This window comes from Pseudopodoces humilis, chromosome 22 (genome assembly GCF_049639895.1).
Source record: "Pseudopodoces humilis isolate 2021_Gansu_Grassland_sample_001 chromosome 22, ASM4963989v1, whole genome shotgun sequence".
Lineage (NCBI taxonomy): Eukaryota > Metazoa > Chordata > Aves > Passeriformes > Paridae > Pseudopodoces > Pseudopodoces humilis.
In genome coordinates, this window is record NC_142221.1 from 6,033,221 (window position 1) to 6,056,529 (window position 23,309).

A 23,309-nucleotide genomic window follows, 5' to 3' on the forward strand; every position below is an offset into this window, starting at 1 on the left:
AAAATAAAAAATCAAATAAAGGTATGAAGCCAAATCAAGATCAGCTATTAAGTATCTTTTTTAATGACTGGCATCCTAGCCCATAAAGATCCTCTGCAACAGCTTGGTTCACCTGAAACTGCACCACACAAAGCTGTTAAGTTAGCATCAAGCTTTTCACTAGTCAATACAGGTAAAATCCACCCAGGTTACAGAAATACTAATCATCTCATCAACAGAATTTGCCTTTAAAACTCTCACAAGCTCTCAGACATTTCCTGCTCAGCCGGTTTAGCTCATTCACTGTCTGGCCTAGATGGAGCAAATCTCCATACCTGAACTGGGCTGAAGGTTCACAAGCTTATCTCCCTCCAGCATGTGTTTGTACAGCCTCTGCACAGCAAACTGCTGTGTGTCCTGGATGGTTTGTCCTTCCCTGCTCCTCAGGCTGGGACTGAACCAGTGAGGATGGCAGCTTGAGGGAGGACAAAAATACATGTGGAAATGCTCCTGGTGCAGGCAGACATGGTCACACCAAGCAAACACTGTGCTTCAAATGCTGCAGGGGTTCAGCTGGGGAAGAGGAGGTTTTGCTTGCACAGCTTCTGAGCAGACCATCCTGATCTCCTGGGTGAGTGGAGAAGCACATGGCTCTGGCATAGCCTGAGCCTGCAGGAGGAAGAGAAACAGCCTTCCTGAATACAGGAATCACTTCAGGTACAGCTCTGGCTTCTGCACAGCCCTCAGGGGAAGCTGGATTTTACCTTTCCAAGGAGGCTGCTAAGGAGCCTGGAAAGAAGGTGTGTGGGTCCTTCCACAGGGCTCTGGTTCCCCACTGAGCCTCTGCAGGACCTGATCCATTTATGGCTCAGAGCTTGGACCTCAGCCAGGTCACTTCTCAAAGCAATGAGGCCGGTGGAGGAAGGGAAGGCACTCCTGACAGCTTCGAGGTTTGACTCTTATCTCTCCTAGCACAGGACAAAGGGGCAAGGGCAGCTGATAAACTGTTTGCTTTAGCAGGGAAAGGGAGGCTTCCCACCATCTGACCCAGGCATGGGATTAGCAGCCATCCCATGGCAATCCCTTGGCAATCCCAGCCAAAGGGATTGGTGGCAAAGGGGAGAATGATCACCCTTGGTTGTGTCTCCAGCCCTTCTGGGAAGGAAAGGGAAGAAGCTGTAGCTCACGTTGCTAATAGGGCAAGCTCAAGGTGAGCCCAACAGGATCCAGGGACTCAATCCTGAGCCACGAGGTCCCTGCTAGTCCTCTAAAACATTCTGTGGGACTGAATGTGCCAGCCAAGACAGACACAGAGAACTAAAAAGGAGCAGCTGACAAACAACTGAAACCTGTAATCCTCTGTAATGCAGATAAAGGCTGATCATCCCTGTTTAAAACAAGAGAAAACAGAAGGCAAAAATTCCATCAAGGTAGAGAACTTAAATCCCTTCCAGACAGAGCCCAGGCTCACTATTGAAGTCAGTAAAAAGTGAGACATCTAAGTGCCAAAAATACCTTTGAATCTGGGATTATTAATTCAAGATGAGATCTGGTTCTCATTACTCCACTCGACTTACCCCAGCTCTCTCAGACAGGAGGAAGAAACACATCCAGAGGGATTAAAAAGGTTTTGCCTATAATAAAATATTCACCATGCCAGCCAAATTAGGCACGTTATGTTTCATATATGGGTGCCTTAAACCTGCCTCAATAATAAGCATCTTAAATGACCTAAAGGAAGGAAAAACTCAAGATACAGATGAGAAAAGGTATGCAACAGAATGGAAAAACACCTGTGAATACATGCTTCAGGAACACAAGGCAGGTACAGGGGGATGCAGGAAACACTGAATATTTTAGCAACATTAGTCACCTTTGGAAAGGAACTGCTATTTTCTAGAAAGCAAGGCTAATGCTAAAGCTACTACTGACACCAGAGCTCCAAGTGAATGCTGGGAGTCAGCAACAAGATGTTTAATCAGACAGCAGCACAGTGGTGCACACCTTGTTCCCAACCCTGATCAGAGCTCTAAGCCCTGCCAGACAAGAGCATGCACAGGACTAAGCTCCAGCTCCCAGAGCACAGCCTGGCTCCCACAGCACTGTGATCATGAACCTGAGCTGCAGGTGCACACACAGCTTGGAGGTTTTGAGCCTTTGGAACAGTTTGCACAGGGCAAGAAGGGGGTTTATAAGATAAAATCCAGAGCTGCTTTCCAGTCACAAGTTTCACAATCATTCAGTAATGAATTTCAACTTTTTATTTTTTTTATTTTTTTTTTTTACTTTAAAGGGTGGGGGTTGGGTCTGTATCATTAGACAAGCAAGCAACAGCTCTATTGTTTCAAACTGAACTGTAAAAAATTAGTTCCACATTTCCATAAGATGGCATGTGGAGAAGCAATGGGCTTTGCCTATCCACCTCCCTTCAAGCTATCGTTAGGCTGGTAATTAGAGAACACTAAAATAGGAACAAAAAAAAAAAAAGGAGAACTCGGATGATGAGCAGTTTTGTATTTAGCCCTGCAATATTCTCTGATGTACAATTAGAAACCATCACAGAGAAACAAAAAACACCCCAGAAGTACGGTGAGGGCTGCACTGAGAGAAGTTTTCTTTCACCCTGAGCACAAGGCAACTAAAAGTAAAGCAGAAATGAACAGCTTAAAACCAGAAGTGTCTAATTTTAAATTTTACTCTGTATTTAGAGAACCAGAAATAGTTCACACCAATGCCATGTCTAGGTGCCAATTCAACGGGTCTTCAGAAGTTTTATTTTAAAAAAAGCTGTCTGTATCATTTTGCAAAAAGACTCCCAGACGGTTGAATCTCTGCCAAGCTAAGCTTTGCCCTCTTCTGACTTCAGACTTATTCAAAGCTGTGTAATTACTCTTTCCAGACCAAAATATACCTCCTCAGAATAAACCAGTGCAGTCCTGTGGCAGCTTTTGTGAAAAGTGGAGTTTTGGAAAGAGCTTTGTGAGGTTTTCTAATTCAAGAGCTGCTCATCTACCTCCAGCTGGAGGAACAGTTTTCTGTATCCCTCATCCATCATCCTACCCTTGAGAGAAGATTTACCAGAAAAAGAGCAGCTGGAAGATGCTTCACCATAGCATGGTGAGAATTCAAGTAATGGAACGATGCACAGCAGGGACCCACTGCTTCACCTGCCTTTGGAGAGGCAGCAGTGAACTCCGTGATTGCCTCCAAGGCCACTTTGGGTTGAGATTTCACACACAGCTCTGGAGAAAGGCAAAAAACCACAACAAACAGACCTTAAAGAAGAGATGTTTCCCAACTGTGATTTACATGCCATGGACAGACTAGCACTGTTGCAGAAAGCTGCATGGCTCACTCTGAATTCAAGCTGGTAAAGCAAACACTTCTAGAAAAAGGCCATGTACACAACCCATGCTATCTTGGGCTACTGTGAACCTCTCTCCCACATGAAAACCCAGCTAATGAAACACTAGAGCAGAGATTAAAACTTCTATTTACAGACTCAGAGCCGAGTCGTGGGTATCAACCTTCCAACACAACACCCGCTGAAACACTTTTGCTTTGCTGAAGCATTTAGAAAAGCAGATGTTTCACTCTTGCTTTATGGCAGTTGCCACACATAAGACAGTGTCATAAAAAGGCTACAGCCATACTGGAAGGGCTGCAGCAATAAAAAATAGCTTTTAATGTCAAACATTTCACTAGAGCAATGTGTCGAATTCTAATGTTTCATGCATGGGGCAAATGTGGGAAAACCTCAGGCTAAATGGAACAGTATAGAGATAAGCACACACAAAGAGCTTTTTATTCAGATTTACTCCTCCTTGTTACACAGAGGGGAAGGGTAAGCTTTCCCATTTCTGATGCTCAGTCCACATGCTCACTGTCCCCCCTCTGAGATGTGGATCTGTGTCAGAGCCTTCAAGCAGAACTAATCCCCCTCTCAGCAGACCTAGTCCTCTGTACCCTCCTCCCTGGTTCACCACTGCAGCAGGAGCAGCAATATCTTATCTGATAAGGCACAGGAGAGATAATACCATTTTAAAGAGGCTGCCAAGCCAACTCCCAGCTCAGATTCTTTTAAGTGCAATGAAAACCAGTCCTTCAAGGGGCCCTGACACACACCAGCAGCGGGGTCTTTTGGGGAGCGAGGGAACACAATTCCTGTGATGCAGGTACAATCCCCTCAGTCATAGAGGGGGATAAAGAAACAAAAAAATCATGTTATTTCATCAGATCGCACCTGAAAGGCATCTTCTACACCATTTCTTTACACAGCTCTGCTTTCATCTGCAGAGACACAACTAAAATAGTCTCATCTAATCCCCAGCCCTTCCAAAGGCTGAATTAGAGCAGAATCACTGACACCCTATGGCTTGGCAAAGCTGGGAACAATCCTGCATTTTGCTCCAGAGAAGACAGTTACTATTTTAACCAGGTTATCTAGTGCAAAGCTGTAGGAAAGACATTTGGTAAGAGCAAGGAAAAATCCCTGAAATGCCTGTTTCGAAAGTGGCTTTCTAAGATGCTCAGAAACCAGTATTTCTTTAGAAAGCAAAACTAATGCTAAAGCTACTACTGACACCAGAGCTCCAAGTGAATGCTGGGAGGCAGCTACAAGTGCAAGAAATTCAATCAGACAGCAGCACAGTGGTGCACACCTTGTTCCCAACCCTGATCAGAGCGGCATTCACAGCACACAAAAATATATCCCATCCTACTAACACAGCAGGGCCTGCTACAAACAATGCCTAATCACTGCCTATAAAACAGGAATTGCAAAAGTGGGTGAACATACATATGTAATACAAAGCAAACCCTCATTTAGCCATTAGCTGGTTTAGATTTACAATCCAGAACCTACAGGTATCTCCAAACAACGGGTTTAGGACTTCACAGCAGTACATATGTTATTAAACAAAAATGCAGCTCTGAGGCTTTGCCATCCACATGCCCGGCGAGGAAAAGGAGAGGAACCCACAGTGAGCACGATGCACTGCGGGCAGACAGCACAGCAATGGGTCACACCAGTAACGTTTAGGGCTGCCAGGATCTGCTTAAATTTGTTGTCAAGCTCAGGGAGGCCAAGCACACGCAGGAAAGCAGAAGCAAACACAATGTAGCAATAAGTGCTGGGAAGTTCAGTGGAAACACATCCCAGGAATGAGAAGCGACACACCATATCCCTTGGGGAACATCATACAGAATCATAAAAACCAGCTGGATACACAGTGCATGAAATCCTAGTTTAACCTGGAGGCAGACATGTGCTTTACAAGTTTACACAGAGGGGTTTTGCCTTCCCTGAGCAGAAGCAGTGCAAGGGAACTCCCAACAATAAAGTTACTCTGCTGTGCCTGGGCTTACATCACTGGTTAGAACAACTGCCAACCCAAGGAGCTGGATGTCTCCCCCTCTGCAAACAACCCCGTATTCTCCAGCTGACAAGTGCTGGTTGTTGTTCAGTAGACATGAGCAGTTATGATGGAAAAATGGCTCAGAGACAGATGATGCAGACTGTGTCACTGAGAGAACTAAGCAAGCCTTTGTCATTTGAAACAAGTCTTATTTGGATGTTTCACTGCAAGTGTTTTAAACGAGGGTTCAGAAGTACAGTCACTGCATCTAACAACCTACTCACAAAATTAACTTTTGAATTCCCAGCAAACCCATTCCAATGGCCCATGGTGAAGAAGAACACCTACCCTCATCTCCCTTGTGACATCAGCTTACACCTGTTCAGTTCTTCATTTGCACCAGAGCAGTGATAAGTAAAGGCTCTCTAAGTGCTAAACATGTACAACAACGCTTTTAGAATGAAGCAATCACACAACTCAGTGCTTTTGAGGGGGAACAAGGCAAGCTCCAAAACTTCTGTAGGGCTTCACCTGCTGTCTCAGCTCTACCTCACACCAGGAGATGGACATACATCCAGTCCTGCTGCTCACTGGCAGCTGGGGAGGTGGGGAAGAGTAAAGGGGGAAGGCAGAGTAGGGGAAAGTCAGCTCAGGAAACCAGATTCCACTTACGCAGTTAAGAGCACAGGCTGTTAATCCCTACTTGACTGGACACGAGACAAATACAGGAAAAAGGATTAATAGCAATTGTACAGGGAAAAAAAAAAAGCTAATGGAAGAAACTCCAGCCACAAGTGAGAAACCAAGGTAAGGAACAGTCAAGGCAGCTTCACTGGGGGACAGGGAATGATGACGACAGCACCAAGTATGTGAAGGGCAGCTGAGGAAAGAACTGGAGCAAAAACAATAAGGCAAGCATGAAATAAAACAGTATTCAAAGAATGATTTAGAAATTGTCCTTAGGAATAAACTGGTATCTAGCAGGCAAGGGATTGAATTTTTATGGCTTTAACCTTATCTCCAGAAAAAGCCTATTTCTGTAAAGTACATCTTTGGAACTGAGTGTTACAGTTCCCTCCAAGGCAGAGATCAATCTTGATAAAGGTCCACCAGTACTAGCCAGGGAGTGATAATCCCTCCTGGAGAATGGGGGTGGCAGTCAGTCAGTCACCAGAACAAAACCCTCCAGCATCAGCATTCCTAGCTGCGTATTAACAGCTTCTTTCAAAGTAATTCAGTTATGTCTGGACTCTAGTCACATGAACCCAGACATGTGTCTTTTGTAAGTGACAGACATGAAACGCTGCACCTCACACTATGTCCCATAGGCAAGAGCTTTCCAGAGCAGTGCATCCCACATACCCCAGATCACTGCACTGGGTAGCCAGGCTCTCCAGGACATTCAGGGCTTCTCAAACCACTGGGAGTTATTCCAGAAGAAATATTTCCATCCATTCCTTGTATCTAAATCTTAAAACTATTAAGCTCCTCCTAACGTGAATTATGTTAAAAATACTGTAAGAAAGGAAACAATGGAGGTTATTAAAAAAATCACATGCAGCTGGTGACCAAGTGCTACAGGAAAAGCTGCATAAGGAAACAAAAATTGCGCCAAATGGAGAAAGTAAGTCACAGAAAAATGACCCTTTAGAACTTAAGCTATAGAACAAGTCAGATGAGTTTTGGAAGGGTAAGCAAGGGTGGAGCATGGAGAAGGCATGGAGAAATAATTCTAACAGACTTGGCTGCAAGCAGCAAGGGATGGGTACATGGCACTTTAAAGATGGGACATGCCCAGCAGAGACACTCTGTGTTGAGGTATTTGTAATTTACGTTTTCTTATCTCGAAGCAAAGAAGAAAACAGGAAAATAAATCCAAGAAGGGAGTGTAACAGTAAATGCTGGGCAGTACATCTATTGTTACACACTGCTCTGAAGGCAGACCAACCCAAAGTAACACATATCCAAGGACTTCTTGCCACATCTACAGAGCACGAGCTCTTTCTGGTCTGAGGCCAGGGATGTGTGCCAGGAGCAAAAACATCACAAGCAAAGAACTACCAAACTCTTAAGCGTAAAGAAAGGAATAACTGGATAGATGACTCAGTTACTAAAACACAAGTCTGTAATAATGTGCATATTGAATACTGAAAGACGCATTTGCTTTTTTTGAACTCTCATCATGCACTGAGTCACCACACCAACTCCTACTTCCATTGTTCTGATAGACTGTCAGAGCTGGGTTATCCAAGAATGAGCCATGTGCCAGCCTGCCAAGTCCACCACTAGTGCTTTCCTCCCGTAAGCAAATCCACAAGGATTTAATTTTCAGAAGAAACCAGAGGAGGTCTGCCCTGCAGATTGTACTTGAGTGTGCCCAGCTCAGCCACCAGCTGCCACACTCAGGATTTTGTATGCCAGTGGTCCCTTCACCAGCCTGGCTCACATGTGTTGTTCCTCTTGCTTTGTGCTACCTTGCAGTTGACACCCACCATGCTCTGAGGAACTTGTCTAACTCTGGGCCAACATACCTCTTAGATTTAATATTCCACAACTACAACCACTGAACAATCAAATGTGCATAGAACAGGCATGAGGACAACTTAACTAAGTTACCTCTTATGAACTCTAACCTATACCTCCTGTCCAGCCAGTTAGACTTGGAGGGAGATGAAAAAACCCAAGCTGAGAGAATTCCCTGTTACTGAGGAATGGAAGGCACAGAAGGAAAGGTGTTCAGGCTCATTACCAACAACTGCACAGTAAACCCCACAAAAGTTAAAACAGGATGGAAAAAAATCCCAACTCTTCCAGGGCCTGTTGGCCCTTTGGACAAATCACAATTCAAATTTCCCCTGTGGTTCTAACAGATAGAGGAACTAAAGCTTCAGAAGGTCCCAAACACTTCAGAAAACCTCTAAAGTTTGCTCTGTACAGATGCTTACAAGATTAAGGTAGAATAACACAGTAAATTTCTGAGCCAGTATGTGTTTCTGTATCACAACGTGGCTTTTCTCGAAAGCCTTTTCACTTCTGGCAGACTACAGATGTAAAATGAAGACTTGTTGTTTATCTGTTGCTGGTGTATTTATAAACTTTCTTCATCCCCTAAGTGTTAGCTGTCATTCTGAGAGGTTCCAGATTTGCATTTTGCTGACTAAATTTAAACTCCCAAAGAAGAAAGACAGCAACATAAACTCCACCAAGAACTCTGATATTGTGACCACTTCACAGGGCATAAGACATGGCTACAACTCTGAATTTCAAGAAACCTAGCTTTGAACACAAGATGCTTTTATGAAGAAAAAGCTGCTTTTAAAGAAAAAACTACCTTTCAAAACCAAAATAAAAATCAACACTTGTCCCCCAAGGTGAGAAAAAATCCAGATATGGGTCAATTCAACAGGCCAAGGCTTTGCTAGGATAGTAAATCTGGCAAATGACAACTCAGAAGGGAATCCACACAAGACTAGGAACAGTATCACTAACACAAGTGATGCGCTGAGACAAATGTTTTTGCCTCCAAGGCAGATTTAGGGCACGTGAAGATGTAATGATGCCAGAATAGTTAAGTGACTTTTTTTGCCAATATCAACTCTGCTTCAACTGGGAGAGTTTGCCAATGTAGCTGTACCAGAGAGGTCTTTATAGTGCAAATTAACCTGCACATGAGGCCAAGTTAATTTCTGGAATAATTTCATTAATACTGTATGATGTAACATCACTGCAATTTGGCTCAAACATGCTGAAGAGTCTTTCAGTAAATAAGCTGCCTGAAGTCAACCCTGGTGCTAAAAGTAGGTTTAGTTACCCAAGAGGTAACACCCAACCATGCTGAGACGTGTTTCCCTATGAGTCATTTCTATAGAGTACATATTTACCCAAAACAAATACAATAGCTCAGGAGAAGGCCTTTATATGTTAACAGCAACTTTTTCATTCCAGGCTAAACACAAGTGTTTTATGATGGCTCCTTTATAGAGGCACCATTCAGCAGTACAAACCAGATCACTGGTTTTATGGACAAGGTTCCAACACATTCTCCCTGAACCTCTGTCCCCTCCATCAGTATCTGTCACTGCTGGCGTTTATCAGGAAAAAGGCCACTCAGCAGGAGAGGTTTGCAGATGAGAAGAGGCTGCTGAGCAAAGCCTGTTGACCCCTGACTCACCACTGTACTGGCAGTGATGGGCTGGGAACTCCTAAATCTGCCTCTCCCAACTCCCTTCCCTTCTGCCCCAGTTTCAGTGCTAGAGAGCAGCAAGAGGGGAAATAAAAGAGACACAGCAGTTAGAGCTGATTTCACTGCTCTGGAGCCAGAGCTGCAGACAAACACAAATCTGTAAGAGTGACCAATAGCTCATGGTGCCACTTGTCCTAATGAAAGAAAGGTAGTTTCATAAATTACATCTTGTTGAAAAGCAGAATATGAGAGAGCTCTGTGTTTAGTGGCAGCAGCGAGTGATGGTCAAGACCTTGGGAAACGTCAGCACAGGATCCCATTGCAGGAGCAGGTTTCTGAGGATCAGAGAGGCTTTGCCTCCTCTGTGGCTGTCACCACAAGATGTATTCAGACATGCTCCCTTGATTCTCCTCTGCTGAGAGCAAATGATATTGGAGATCTACTGCATCACTTCTGGAGGGAAAACAACAGGAAGGTTTGCTTTGAAAGAACAGATGCACTAGCACTTACAGCAGGAAAAGTCATCACTATAAATTTATATCAGAAATGAGAGAACAGGAGCCACAGTATGATCAGCTACTCCCTATAAAGCACAAAAAGGGTGTTCAATGAAGCAGAAAGGCAGCAGAGGACAGCAACAGTTGTAGGAAATACACTCCTTCCTCCACAGCCCAGTTTCCTTGCACTGCAGGTTACTAAAGGTACAGACAAGCAGCACTGCACATCAAAGAATTTGACATTTATATAGATGCAATAGCCTGGTGTTACCAGAACAGGCCACTGACAGGGAAAGCTTTCCTGCAGAGGGGTTACTGCATAATTAATCTGTAACACAGGCAAGCAGACAGCCTCTGCTCAGCCCTAACTGCTTAGTCTGGAGCAGGATGCTGCACTAGCAGTAGCTGACTGGTTACAGCAAGGCTGTCTAAGTGCAAATGGTATTGCCTCATTTTGGAGCAATGAAGCATTAACGGCTCTGGAAAAATTGCTGAATTATAAATATCCTACGTGCCTCCCTCGTCGTCTCTGACATGCAGGCACAGCCTAAGCGAGGATGGGAAGAACAGGAACTAGCAGGAGAAATAAGCATGATGGAAACACAACTAAACTGGAAACCATCTCTTCAATCTACACAGATGCAAACAAAAACCTACTGAACACCACGGTGCCACACCCAACCTCACCTTTGCTGTCACAAGCATGGATAAAGCCTCAAAGTCTGATACAATGCTAGGCAAAAACAAAATTAAAAAAAAAATAAATCTCTATGCCAAGTTTTTTTTTTTCTGGACAAGTGTTTCCTTCCTCCTCTCCTGGCCATTTGCATTTTTATTTTGATGAACAATATTATCCCTTAAAGACTGGAAACAAAAGTGACTGGACAGAGAACAAGACAGCTGGAAAACATTGTCAGGGTTTACTCTGGCCTCCCCATTTTGTAATCCTCACACTCCCAACTTGCAATTTGGGAGAAATGGAAACTCCATTGGCAGGCAGGAGCACAGGTAGGCAGGCATTGACCAGTCCTTTACGTGGCAGCTGGCTGAGGGAGTCTCTGTTGATCATTAACCCAATAGGCATTAGTGAAACATCCTGTCACAGTCATTTCACACAAAGTTTTATTCTGGAAGCAAAATGGAGGTATGCGACTACCCCAAATTGAAACCCTGAGGCCACATCCATTTCACAGGATTTTCTATTACAGGTGCCTTGATCTGCTTGTCCATTGTACAGCCAGACTGGACCATAGTGCTTTAGTAATTTTTGACCAGCACTACAGAAACCTTACATTTTGTTTTCTGCATTTGGTACACTGAATGGCAAGAGATGGGATTCACCTCACTGAGGGAAACATGCAGCTCTAGGAAGCTCCAAAAGAAAGTTTTCTCATGTTAGTTGCTTATTTCAGAGGGCACATTTCAGGGTAATTACCAAGCACATGACCTTTGCAGGTCTCTAAAGCTGCATTGCTAATTAGTGCTGCAGCTTTCTAGCCCTTCCAGGACAGTAAATCCACATACTGTCTTCCTCCCATGTAAGCACTCACAGTGCTTTCAGGCTGAACAGAGTTCATTTCTTATTTAAAGTACAGCAGACAGCAGTAAAAGTATTTTTAGCTTCATCCTATCTCCTACTACAGCATGGGACTTCCTTCAAGGCCTCCTCTCACCAGTGAGGTAGGACAAGTCCAGCCAAAGGAAAGGCATAATCATGCTCTCTTGGCAGCTCAGCTACTCACTATCCACAGGGAGTGTGGCTGCTATAGACTGTATATGCTACTGCTTATGTAGAACATCCTGTCTCTTCCACACCTGCCCCCTCCCAATCCTTTAGTCTCCATGTGCTTCCTCTTCATTGTCTTCCTCATCCCCATAACTCCACCCCAGTTCCTTGGCCTTACCCACTGAGCTACAGGGGTGACCCTTGACAAGCACATGACAATGACATCCATGACAATCAGCAATTTCCAATCGTGCACAACAATTCCCTTTCTTGCTCATCAGATTAAAAATACACCAAACAAGAAGGCTGTTCATGCAGTGAACACAGGCACAACTGTTTGTCTAGTGGGAAGTGCCTTTCAAACCCAGGCACTAAAATGAGATGCCGAGTCCCACTGTATGGTACCAGAGGGATCATGATGCCAAGTCCGGAGTTTCAACAGCGACGTGCATCGTGTCTCCCAGCAAGTGCACTTGGCACAATATGAATAAACTGCAAGAGGAAAAAAATAAAGTCTCTCACCCTGCAGGGCAAGCAGCTGGTACTGGGGTGGGCTGACACATCCTGGAATAACACCTTAAATAATCACTTTTCAGCATGGATTACTGATATGAGTTCATAGGACGCTACAGAAGAAATGTGCAGATCCAAATGTTGGTCCAGGGAACTTCTAAAGGCTTCTGGTTATCATAAAATAACCCACAGCTATGAAATAATTCCTGACCCATTTCAGAGCAGGCTGCAAGCACAGTACAGAGCTGGCAGCCCGCAGAGGATGCAGAACATATCCTGTTTGAAGAAGGGAGGTCACACACAGAGCCACATCCGCCTGTCCTTGCACGGATGAGGCCTCACAGAGCCACACACAGGTGGGTGTTGCAGAGTTCACCATCCCACACTGCTAGGCCTGAAGTAAGGGAGGTTTCTGATCTGAGGAAAACACTGGATGCTTCCTGAAACACTACCAGATGTAGTTTTCTGCAATAAAATTATAATAAGAAATAAATCTGTACCTGCCTCATTTACCTAGAAACTGGTACCAGAACAACTTGCCAGAGGCAACTTATGGCCTATTAAAATACCAACTGCTGTGTAGAGAGACCACAGGCTGCTGAAGGCATGCATGAATTCCTCAGAAATTCAGCTACAAAGCTAGAGTCAACACTAATGGCAGCTCAAGAGCACAAAGAATAACGAGACTGGAAAGCCTTTAGGTTTCTCCCTGTATTTCAGAAATAAATACATGTCTTAAAGGAGCAGGGCTGCTCTTGCCTACCTTCCCTGATTCTCAGCCGGAGCTGATGGTATCTTCACTCTGCAAATTAAGTGGGCCACAGAGCCCCGGTTTCCCAGTAGAACATTAATTTTCAATGAATAATTTTTTTGAGCCAAGGGCTGCTTAAGTCACACAGATAAGGCTGCTAAGAGTCAGCTGTCAAAGCAATGCCAGCTCAGAATCAGCGATGAAGGGGAAGTTTGAAAGCCGCCTGTATCTGAACGTATTTACTGATGCTGTACACACAGTGTATCGGTTACAGCGCTTTAGATTGCGGCTTCTGGTCAGCAGAGCAGCCTCTGCCTGAGCCACAGCAGGCAGGACAGAGCCAGGGCATGAACAGAGACTGTTCTTTACTCGACAGGATACAGCCCCTGTGGCAGGAAGGTTTTAACGTAATTCTGCCAGTCTTGTGACAGGCTCCAATGCGGTGACCGGCGACAGGAAGAGGCAAGCACGGCACAAAGCAAATCAACCCACGCCAAAACATCTGTCAGATCCTGCAGGTGTAGCAGCCAAAGCGCAGAAAAGGCGACAGAAGCGCTTTGCAAAGTCAAAGCACAACTTAAGATGGTTTGTGCTGAGGACCTTGCGGTGCTCCATCACTTCTGCAATTTTTCCAACACTCTCAACCCACAAGGGGTTAAACCTCATCCACTGCTTCTGCTCTCACAACTTGCACCTACCTTTAGCTGCACTCATGGAATGAACCCCCTTTTTCTCATCTTTGCTATTTAGTTTCTCTGTATCTGTTTCAGAATGCAAGGCACTGCAGGTACTATGCTTTAATATTAACTTGAAATAGGTCATGTTTTATTGTAAGTCACTTCTAGAGGCTGTATTCAAATCAGTTCTCCATTAACACTCCCATTCCTGAGGCTCTGCCAGGAAGGAAGGATGTTATGTGAAGCTGCTGTGGAACATGAAAACTAAGTCTATTGATCTGTGTAATAGGAATATTTGTACATGTAAGAAAGCTATGCATTTCCAGACACGTTTGCAATAAAAGTACTTTTAAAATACATTAACACACCACATGCTCTAGCACAGGATAGAGCCAAGCACATACTGTCCTAAAATATGGAACTGGGAGAATGGTTTAAAGTCACAACCAAGTTCCTTGCTCTACTAAACTGCGACAATCCCACTGAAATCAAAAGGCAGCAAGTGATCCACTTTTCACTACAGCCAGTTTTCTTCCCTCTTGGCAACTCTAGAAAAAATGATTTAGTTACCTAACCTTTGTTTTTAAGGAAGACAGTAGTCAAGATTCAGATCTCAACCAGACTGAATCAGTCTTTCAGTCTCTGATTAAACAGCTAATGTTTTTCTGGTCTGAAAAAGCTAAATGTGATCAGCTTAATTACCTGAAGGATCCTGTAGTGTCAGGCACAATGACTATTTATGCAAAGACAGTGAAATCGTTGATTTCTAACTCCCACCACCAATAGCTGAATTCTGGAGATGACACAACTTGCACTTCCCTTCACAAAAATTTTTGAATCACCAGCCCTGTGTTAGCAGGGCAATGATTCTCCCCTTTAGTTATGTCCTACAGAAGTAAGTTTTGTTTATCACTAAGGCATTACGATGCTTTTTATCCCACTAGCTGCCAAAAGCAAGTAGCTTCAGGTCATTTGTGCCTACATGATGATGACAGAGCCACACTTAAACAAAAGCTGACCTCAGTCCACAGGGAGCTCTTAGTGTGAAGTACCTTCCCAAACGTCAGCATTTCTTTGGTTTTCTGGATGCAGCTTTACACCCCCAAAAAATAAATAAAGTATGCAGTGCAGGAAGTGGCCTTTCATACTGACTCAATTAAAAATTGCAAGGCTAAGAACATTGTGAGTTCAGGCTGCAGCACTGACATACTTGGAGGTCAGACCACCCCAACAGAGTCAGGTCTTCCCAGATCAAGCCCACATGCAAACAGGGCAGGGCTGCAGGAGACAAGCTACATTCATTGTTTTAAACTGCTGCAATGGGTGCCAGGATCAGAAAACCAAGCTGAAATGCTGCAGATGCTTGGAAGAGCACGGTCTCAAAAGAAATATAGTCTGAGGTGCCTCCAGATAACAATGAGGAAGGTGGGAAATGTCCTCAAAGCCGCTCAACTCATGTAAAACAGTCTTTGCTCTAGAGTTAGACAGGGGCTTTCAGAATACAGTCCCTTCCTTCAAATCCAGAAATACCAGAGTGAAACTGTTGGCAGGCCAACAGAACAATGTAGGATGAGTTGTCAGGAGTCTGTGGATAACACCTGGCTTTCCACTTCTTTCACACTGTGCACCAGCAACGCTTGCTGCCAACACAGAGCCAGAAATCACTCAGCACCGAGGCAAAGAGCATGTGGCTGTCACTCAACGTGAACTGTGAGCAGAGAGGGGGAATTTAACTGCCTTCCTCTCCTGGGATACCCAAAGATGTACACGAACTTACTGCATCAGCCTGCAGCTTTAGGCACTCATCTGGACATCCAGGCTCCTGCCTGCACTGATCCATGGATAGGATACCTCCTGATGAACTTGTTGTCTCATCTCTCTAGGAACAAAGCTTCACAACCCCCCAGAAAGCTCCAAACTGGTACAAAATGCAGCCGCCCACCTGCTCCACAAAAACGGTTGCCATGAATACATCCCCACTTCTCTGTGCCTGCTATTTTTAAACATACTTGGGAGGCAACTGAATTCACTGGTGGTTGTGCTATTTAAGTATTTGGATTAATAATATTCAAGGAATATATTGGTACTTCTCTGAGGAAATACAGCACCTGCCTGGCCTACACCTAGCTTAGACAACTTTTCAGATGCTAAACTTCTGTAATCCAACTGCAAGGTGATAAACCCAGACACAACAGATGCTTTCAACACAGAGCAATGTAAAGTGAAACCTGTGAGTTTTATTCCTCAGAAGCCCCAGAACAGCCTAAGGAAACTTTACAAAGGGAGAGGAACTGACAAGCAAAAAATATATTTACAGCTGAAACTTTAGTCTTTAAAATACCTATGGTTTAATGCAAGGCCTGAGCACAGGAAAATTGGAAATAGAGTACCTGCCTGCAAGAAAATAATAAGTAAAAAAACCCCAAACAAACCAGAAAATCCAGGAGAGGCAGATCCCCAAAGCTAAAAGTGCTGACAGGACCTGAACCTTTTCCAGACATCCTTGAATTCCTGAGAGCATTTAGTCTTAATACATTTCAGACAGGCTCCCCTCCAGCCAGAAGTGTGAGAAGTCTGGGAAGGAGATCCCAGCCCAGTGTGTGTCCCACCAAACCCAGAACACCAGGCTGTGGCAGCTTTGAATGTGCAGCCCAGGCTGAGCTGGACTTGGGACCAGGACAGGCTGGTCAAATGATGCCAGTGCCACCTGACAACTCATTGGGTATATCATACTCCCACCTCCTGCCACAGACATGCATGAGGTGTCAAGTAAGCTTATTGTAAATAACCTGAAAAATTTGTCTCTGGAGGTTCCTGTATAACACTCCTCTTTCCACACTATAACTACAGAAATTGAATTAATGTTTCCTGTGAAGAGTTCCTATACCTACTTCTAACCTCAGTTTACAGATTCCAGGTGATATAGGACACATTATTCACATCAGTTCTCTGAAAAGTCATGGTCATGAAGAGCTACAGCTCAGCTCAATCACAGCCACATGGCCCAGATCACAGAAGCCCAAATCGATTCCAGAGCAAACTCCAGATTTTGCATGTAAGCAGCTCACAACAGATTACCTGCCAGACATTACAACCTCAAACCAAATCAGTTTTGGAAGTGGTTGATTTCAGAGAAACAATCACAGACTCTAAATAACTTACAGATTTCTAACACAACACTTATACAGTATCTCCTTTCCTTTAATCTTTCCCAGTGAGTATCAAAAAGGTGATAGAAATGAAGAGGGGAGCACAGAGCAAAGCCAAGGCATGACCTGTGAGCCTCTCCACACAGTAACTCTTCTGAAAATTCATCCCTCCTGAAGTTTCTCTAACTGCAACAGGGAAAAATATTTGGAAAAGGTCAAATGACTCAATACCACTGAGACCCGTAACTTTTCAGGCAGGAACAGGTTTCCATGTGCTTTCAGTTAGAGCACAGACAGGTTGGGGGAAAGGCGGGAAACCCCCAGCTCACTTTGCCTCTGCTCGTTTTGAGAGCTACGTATGTGTTTGGTTTTGAATTACAGTTGATTTTTCTGCTGGAACACATCTGCAACGCTGAGCGAACTGCTGAACCCCAGCCAGCTCAGAAAACAACCCACACGGCTGGCAGCACCAGCAAATCCCAGGGATGGCTCCTAGAAGCCGCTTTCAGGGAGATGGACATTTCTCTGCACAGGATTTTTCTGAGACACCCTCCAAGTGCCACTTATTTTATTATGACTCCAGGAAGTGGAAGGGTTAATTTCTTTCCAAGTTCCCATACTGTTTGAATTCCTTAGATAAACTGCTTCCACCAAACCCAAGGATTTAGCCTCAGGGGAGAACACTGTAAGGAAAAGCTCTTTTGATAGATTTTCTTCAAAAGAGAAATTAATTCAAAGTCCATTTCTGGAGGTGTTCCATACCCTCGGCTTCTACCTACTTCAGACGAGGTTGCATTGTGCCTCTGAAAAGGAAACCCCAAGCTTTGAGCACTGCCCTACTACTTCTGTTTGCAAGACAGAAATGTTTTATGCTTGCCTAATAAAATCCTCTCTCCTGAAATGAGAAAGCTCAGTACACAGCACCACAAAGAGGAAAACCAGAACCAACCAGGCTTTAGCCCTGGGATAAAGCAGTTAACAGCTAGCACAAACTAATCCTGTACCTTTAAAACTGAGCAGTCACTCAGGAAAGCAAAAAAACAAGTTTTGAAAGCCACTGAAGGCTTCCTTCACATTTTGAAGCAGAAAGCAAGTCTGGGCTGTTCTGGAATTCATGTTTGCATACTGTTCGTGATAATCTGTGTGCATAGTTGGAAACAAAGCAAGTTTTTATTAGCAATTAGTAACAAGAGTGGGGACAGACCTGACTGAAGGAGTCAGAGGAATGCCAATACAGGATGGCAGAACCTTTTAAGATGTGTAGCAAAAGGATCCCAACATGACACAGAAAACACTGCTGCTCCGAAGTGGGAAATGCAATGGCATCAGTTCAAGGAGATAAACAGGGTCTTTAACACAGACAACTTTGACTCCAGGCAGCAGTTTTCCCTTGCACAGCAATTTGTAATGCAAAACAAACTATTTCCACCCTTACCAAGAAGAGAAATTCAGTATCAAAGGGGGAGAGCAAAATTGGGAAGGGCTGATTTGCTTAGACAGTTTTCTACGGAGTTGAGTTTCAAGTAAGGCATGAAAGCAATACAGAACAGGGTTTGAAAGAGTGTGTGAGAACTTGGGCACGGAGGAGGGGCAAAGAGAAGAGAGGATTTAATCCCCTTTAAGGGGAGTGACCTCCCACTCCCTCCCCTCATCTCTGAAAAATTCAATCCAGCTCGAATCAGCCAACACCACCCAGGTTCAGAACTCTCCAGCTATGTATTTCCCCTGCTTCAGAGAATGGTATGGCATGTGGGGCCCTACAACAGAACTATTAAAATCCCATCGAGGGGTAAGCAAGTGGTGGCCACATGCTAACCCACTCACGGGATGAATAACCAGGGAAAGAAGCACATGGAGGCAGCGAGTCTGCATGCAGGGTCTTACCTGGTAGATAAACTAGCAAAGTCTCCTCCATCTAGCAACCTGATTTTACAGAACAGAACCCCATTGACAAAGGGGACAGCAGTCAGCTCTTCTAGAGTGAAACTTGTCTGAAACTTGAATTTCTTCTTCTTCATCAGGAAAGCCATGGGCAAATTCAGCGTGGAAAGCTCAGGAATTCCAAACAAGATCAGGGTGAAGTGGCTCACAGCACAAACAGACAAGCAGAGGAAGGGCAGTCGTTCCGGGAGCACAAGCAGGGTGTAAATTCCAGTTCAGTTACAACGACGGCCCAGCTTCAAACGCACAATTCTCTTCTCTTTGGTGGTCGGATCTGGCTGAGGGATCATTGCCACGGCAGGCTTCTTCAGGTGAGCAGGAAGAGGTCAGATTAAATCTCTGCAACATCTCCAAGGGAAAAGAGAGGGAGGGAAGTTGGGTCTCAGCTCCAGACCAGCAGGAGCTGTCCCAGTTAGAGGCTGCAGTGCTCTGTCTTCAGCACAACCCCTCTTGAAAGCATCTCTTGTGAGAAGTCATCTCGAGTCTCCAGTCTTACGTCTGCAGGCAGCACATTCAGAGAGATTCCAGTCTCTATCTCTTGTGCAACTCTTTGATACAGGTCTTTGGGTCAGCCTTTGGGAGGGAAATGAGTAAATTAGTTCCAGCCAGTCTTGGACTCCTCCTCCTGCTCTAAAACCTGTTTGGATGGGTAATATTCAGTCCAGACTCATTCCAGTCTGAAGAGGTATGGCCCCAATTAGCCCAGCCCCAACATCCTTTTTCCCCTTTTTGCCTAGGGCAAGCTTCACTGTTGTCATCCCCCTTGTAATTTCTGTTTTGCAAAGCAGCTAATAAAAATTTGCTCTATTTTCAGTCATCATGTTTAGAAGCGGTTTACAGTGCAAGATCATTCTAACGTGTAGTCTAACAAGAGGAAGGAAAAGCTGTCTCAAGAAATGAAAAATATGTTTTTCATATGTTACACCAGCACTAAGTGTTAGCACCTGTATCTTATAAATGGAGAAAGCAGGAGAGAGGGGAAAAAGACAAGCAGCCTGCTCCAGATTACACAGCATAACAACCGAATCAGGTCATCTGGCTGTCCAATCGCCAGGCCCACCGGGAATGCTGCCTTCCCCCGGCACCGGCTCTGCACAGAGCCCTGTACAGCTCAGATTTGGGGCTCGAGACAGCGATTTCGTTACACATTTACACAACACCTAAACCAGGGAGGCAGGAGCTGATTAACATCTCAAAGGGACAGGGTTATGAACACCGGGCAGTAAACAATCCTTACTGATTCTAGGAGCTGCCTGCGTGGGTGGGGGGGTGATTAAAGACCCTCTCCCGCCCGGGGGCTGCGGGAGAACCCAGCTGGCTCTGTCAGGGCCCGGGCACCTCCACGGAGGTTCCGCTGGTCCCGCAGATACCTTGGAGCAGAGTCGGGGGAGACGGGTCAATGCTCCACACCACAAACAGTACCTGCCCCTGCACCGAGCTGCTGCCAGGTCTCAGCCTTGGCTGCTGTGAGGTCACAGCTTGTCCCCTGCCACTCCGGAGCCATGCACTGAATGGTATTCAGGACCCAGCTCCCTGTCCGAGCCGTGCACTGAGCTGTGCCCAGGTCCCGGCTCTCTGTTCGAGCCGTGCCTAGATCTCAGCCCACCTCTTGGCCCTCTGAATCCCCCACTGCCCTGCAGCCCAGCCCCAGGGGCCAAGCACCGAACCATGCCCGGGCCGTAGCCCAGCTCCGGCCCCACAGCCCGTGCACTGAGCTACAGCCGGGCTCAGCACCTTCCCAGCCCATGCACCGAGCTTCAGCCCGATCTTACCCCTCTCCCGGCCCCCCATCACCAGCTGGCTTACGGAAGGTCTCATCCCGTTTCCCAGCGCCCTGCACTGACCTGCGGCGCGGTCCCGGCCCGGTGCCTGCCCGGCCCTGCCCGCTCCTCCAGCCCGCTCCTCGCACGGCGGCCGCCGCTCCCCGACACGGCCGCCTTCTGCCTGCGCTACGGCAACTGCGGCCACTACGCCGACAGCGCAGGCGGTGCGCGGGCAGCGCGCGAGGAGAGCGGAGCCGCCGCACTTTGGGAATACCGACAGCACGTAACCCCCGCCCTCCCCCCTGAGACGAGAGAATACGAGCGACGCTTTCCGATTGGACAGCAGCAAGGAGGCGGGCTGAGCACTGCGAGGCAGTGATTGGTTGCTCCGGCACGGGGAGGGAAGAGAGAGCGAGGATTGGAGAGGAGGGCTGTCGGTTTGGAAAAGCCCCGCCCCCTGCCTGAGGGGGTGGGCGGGAAGCGGGTCCTCGGTGTCCCCTGTGCGGGAGTTGGAGCGGTGGGCTTCTCGCCCCCCAGGATGTCTTGAACCCCCTCTGCAGGCTGAGCAGCCCCCCAGCTGGCACGGGAGCTGAGGGGATGGCAAGGGTCTGTGGTTGGGGTGTCTGCCTGGGCCGAGGTGATGGCAGAGTCATCTCTTACTTGAGACATATGGAGCTCCTGGGAGTGGGTCCAGTGGAGGCCAACGAGGACTGAGGAATTTGAGCATCTCTACTATGAGGAAAGGCTGAAGAAGATGGACCTGTTTAGCCTCAAGAAGAGATAACTGAGTGGGGACCTCATTAATGTGTATAAATACCCAAAGTGGAGTGCCAAGAGGATGAAGCCAGGCTCAGCTCAGTGGTGCCAGCCACCAAAGACAGCAGGCAATAGGCAGAAAGTGATGCCCAAGAAGTTTTACCTGAACATAAGGAAGAACTTCTTTCCTGTGCAGTGATTGCTCACTGGTCCAGAGAGGTTGTTGAGTCTCCTTCACTGGAGATATTCCAGAACTATCTGGACCATGAGCTCTGGGATGACCCTGCTTAAAAAGCAAGATGACACACTGTGGACCCTTTCAACCTGACCCATTCTGTGTTTTGGTGACAGATGTCGTCTTTGCATCTTCCTGACATCCAGGAACCCTTCCTCTGGCTTCCACTTCCCCCAGTGCCTGAGCAGTTCCTGATGACATCCCTCTCATCAGTGTGTCCTGTGGACAGCAGGCACATGGCTCCTCAGGCCACTCAGCGGTGTGGCTGTCCTGTCCCCTCAAGATATCACGGAGTGGCTGTGGGTCAGGCCAGCAGTGTCCCTGGCTGGGAGCAGGAGGGAGGCCCTGGTACCACAGAGCCCTGGGGAGCAGTATGAGGCAGGGCCCGGAGCTGGAATCTCACCCTCCACATGTGAGATGTGGCAACCAGTTTGGCACATCCCTGTATCAGCCCTGTTATGTGCTGCTGCTGCATCCAGCGCTGTGGCTGGGATCCCTGGTTAGGGTGGATTCCATCATTTAAGGGCAAGCAGAACAAAATGTCTCTCCTTATCTTGAAGGAGCCTGCAATCATCAACGTGATTTGCCTAGATTTTAAATTCAGGCATTTGCCCAAGAGCCTCTGTGGCTGAGAAGTTGAGGCTTCCATGGGAGGAGCTGTTCCTAAGGCTGATATGCAAAGCTTGGATGAAAGCCTGGGAGTCCTTGCTCTCTGCCAGGCTTTGATGCCCAGACTCCTTGCCTGTAATCTGCCATCTATGCAGACAATATCAGAGCTATCAAATAATTCCACCACAATGTGAGCCTTGGGAAAAAAAAAAAAAAAAAAAAAAAAAGAGTCTGCTAGGAAAAGTACACAGAAATATCCTTGGATAAAAGTGAAAAATTGAATCAAGCCAAATGCATTGTTATGATTTTTTGCTTGCCAGGTTAAGCTTACACAGACTTTGGACTGGGAAAACATTTTGTATTGGTACAGTGAAACCATCACAGGACATACCAGGAGTTACAGCAGGGTTTACAGGCTGCTGTTACACGAGAGGCTTGAATCCTTCCATCAGTTCCTATCTGGTATTTTCAAGGCTTTGAGGCATTGCTGAAGGTGGGCTGCTATTTTTTTATTTCTGTTTCCAGCTTATTGGTAAAGAGCTGAGCCTGCTAAATATTTACCAAGCTATGATGGTGAAATACCAGAGGCATTTGAAGAATCCAGCCCAGTTCTCACACCTCTCATGCCCCAGCACAGGGCTGACAGACATGTGGATGCTCTGCTTCCAGCCCTAAGTGAAGGACAAACGATCCCTGTGTGTGGCATGGGAGGAGACTGTGTTATCTGCTATGATTCACTCTGGTAAATAACCTTCTTGAGGACTTCTCTTGTTTATAGCAACAGCCTCAGATGCTAAAGTTTACAGACACTTTAATCCTTGCTGTTCTCACGCATATTTACTTTGCAGTTTTATCAGAAACATCTCTTGAAAACCTCAGTTTTTATAATTAATTGAATAATGTGACTGATGTTAAAAATAAATGGATTTGGAAAAATGCCCAGTGAGCCGCTGAGCAGTGTGTAGTATAGCAGCTGTAGCTGCATTCTCAGTGATACGTGTATTTTCCTAACTAATGCAGTCTCATGACTGAGAGATTAAATCTTTATTAGTTCAAAATTCACCCTGTTGATTTTGCTGTGTTTATGCTGCATAATTGTTTCTGGAGAAATTCACATGTTTTAAAGGGACAGTGCTCCTGTTTACACAGGGGATGGGTTAGTCTGAGCCTCCC

The 23,309-nt window shown here is 45.8% G+C and overlaps 1 protein-coding gene across 1 annotated transcript in view; it reads right to left on the reverse strand.

Annotated features, from left to right (window-relative positions):
* EEIG1 (estrogen-induced osteoclastogenesis regulator 1) overlaps window positions 1-20,755 on the reverse strand; it is a 37,275-nt gene extending 16,520 nt beyond the window's left edge. Inside the window, exons 1-2 of the mRNA XM_005527205.3 lie at window positions 20,618-20,755; window positions 18,717-19,346 (exon numbers count right to left, since the gene is read on the reverse strand). Coding sequence (XP_005527262.1) covers window positions 18,717-18,862 — 146 coding nt within the window. The 5' untranslated portion in view covers window positions 18,863-19,346; window positions 20,618-20,755. The remainder of the gene's footprint in view (window positions 1-18,716; window positions 19,347-20,617) is intronic.
* Window positions 20,756-23,309: the final 2,554 nt, after the last annotated feature.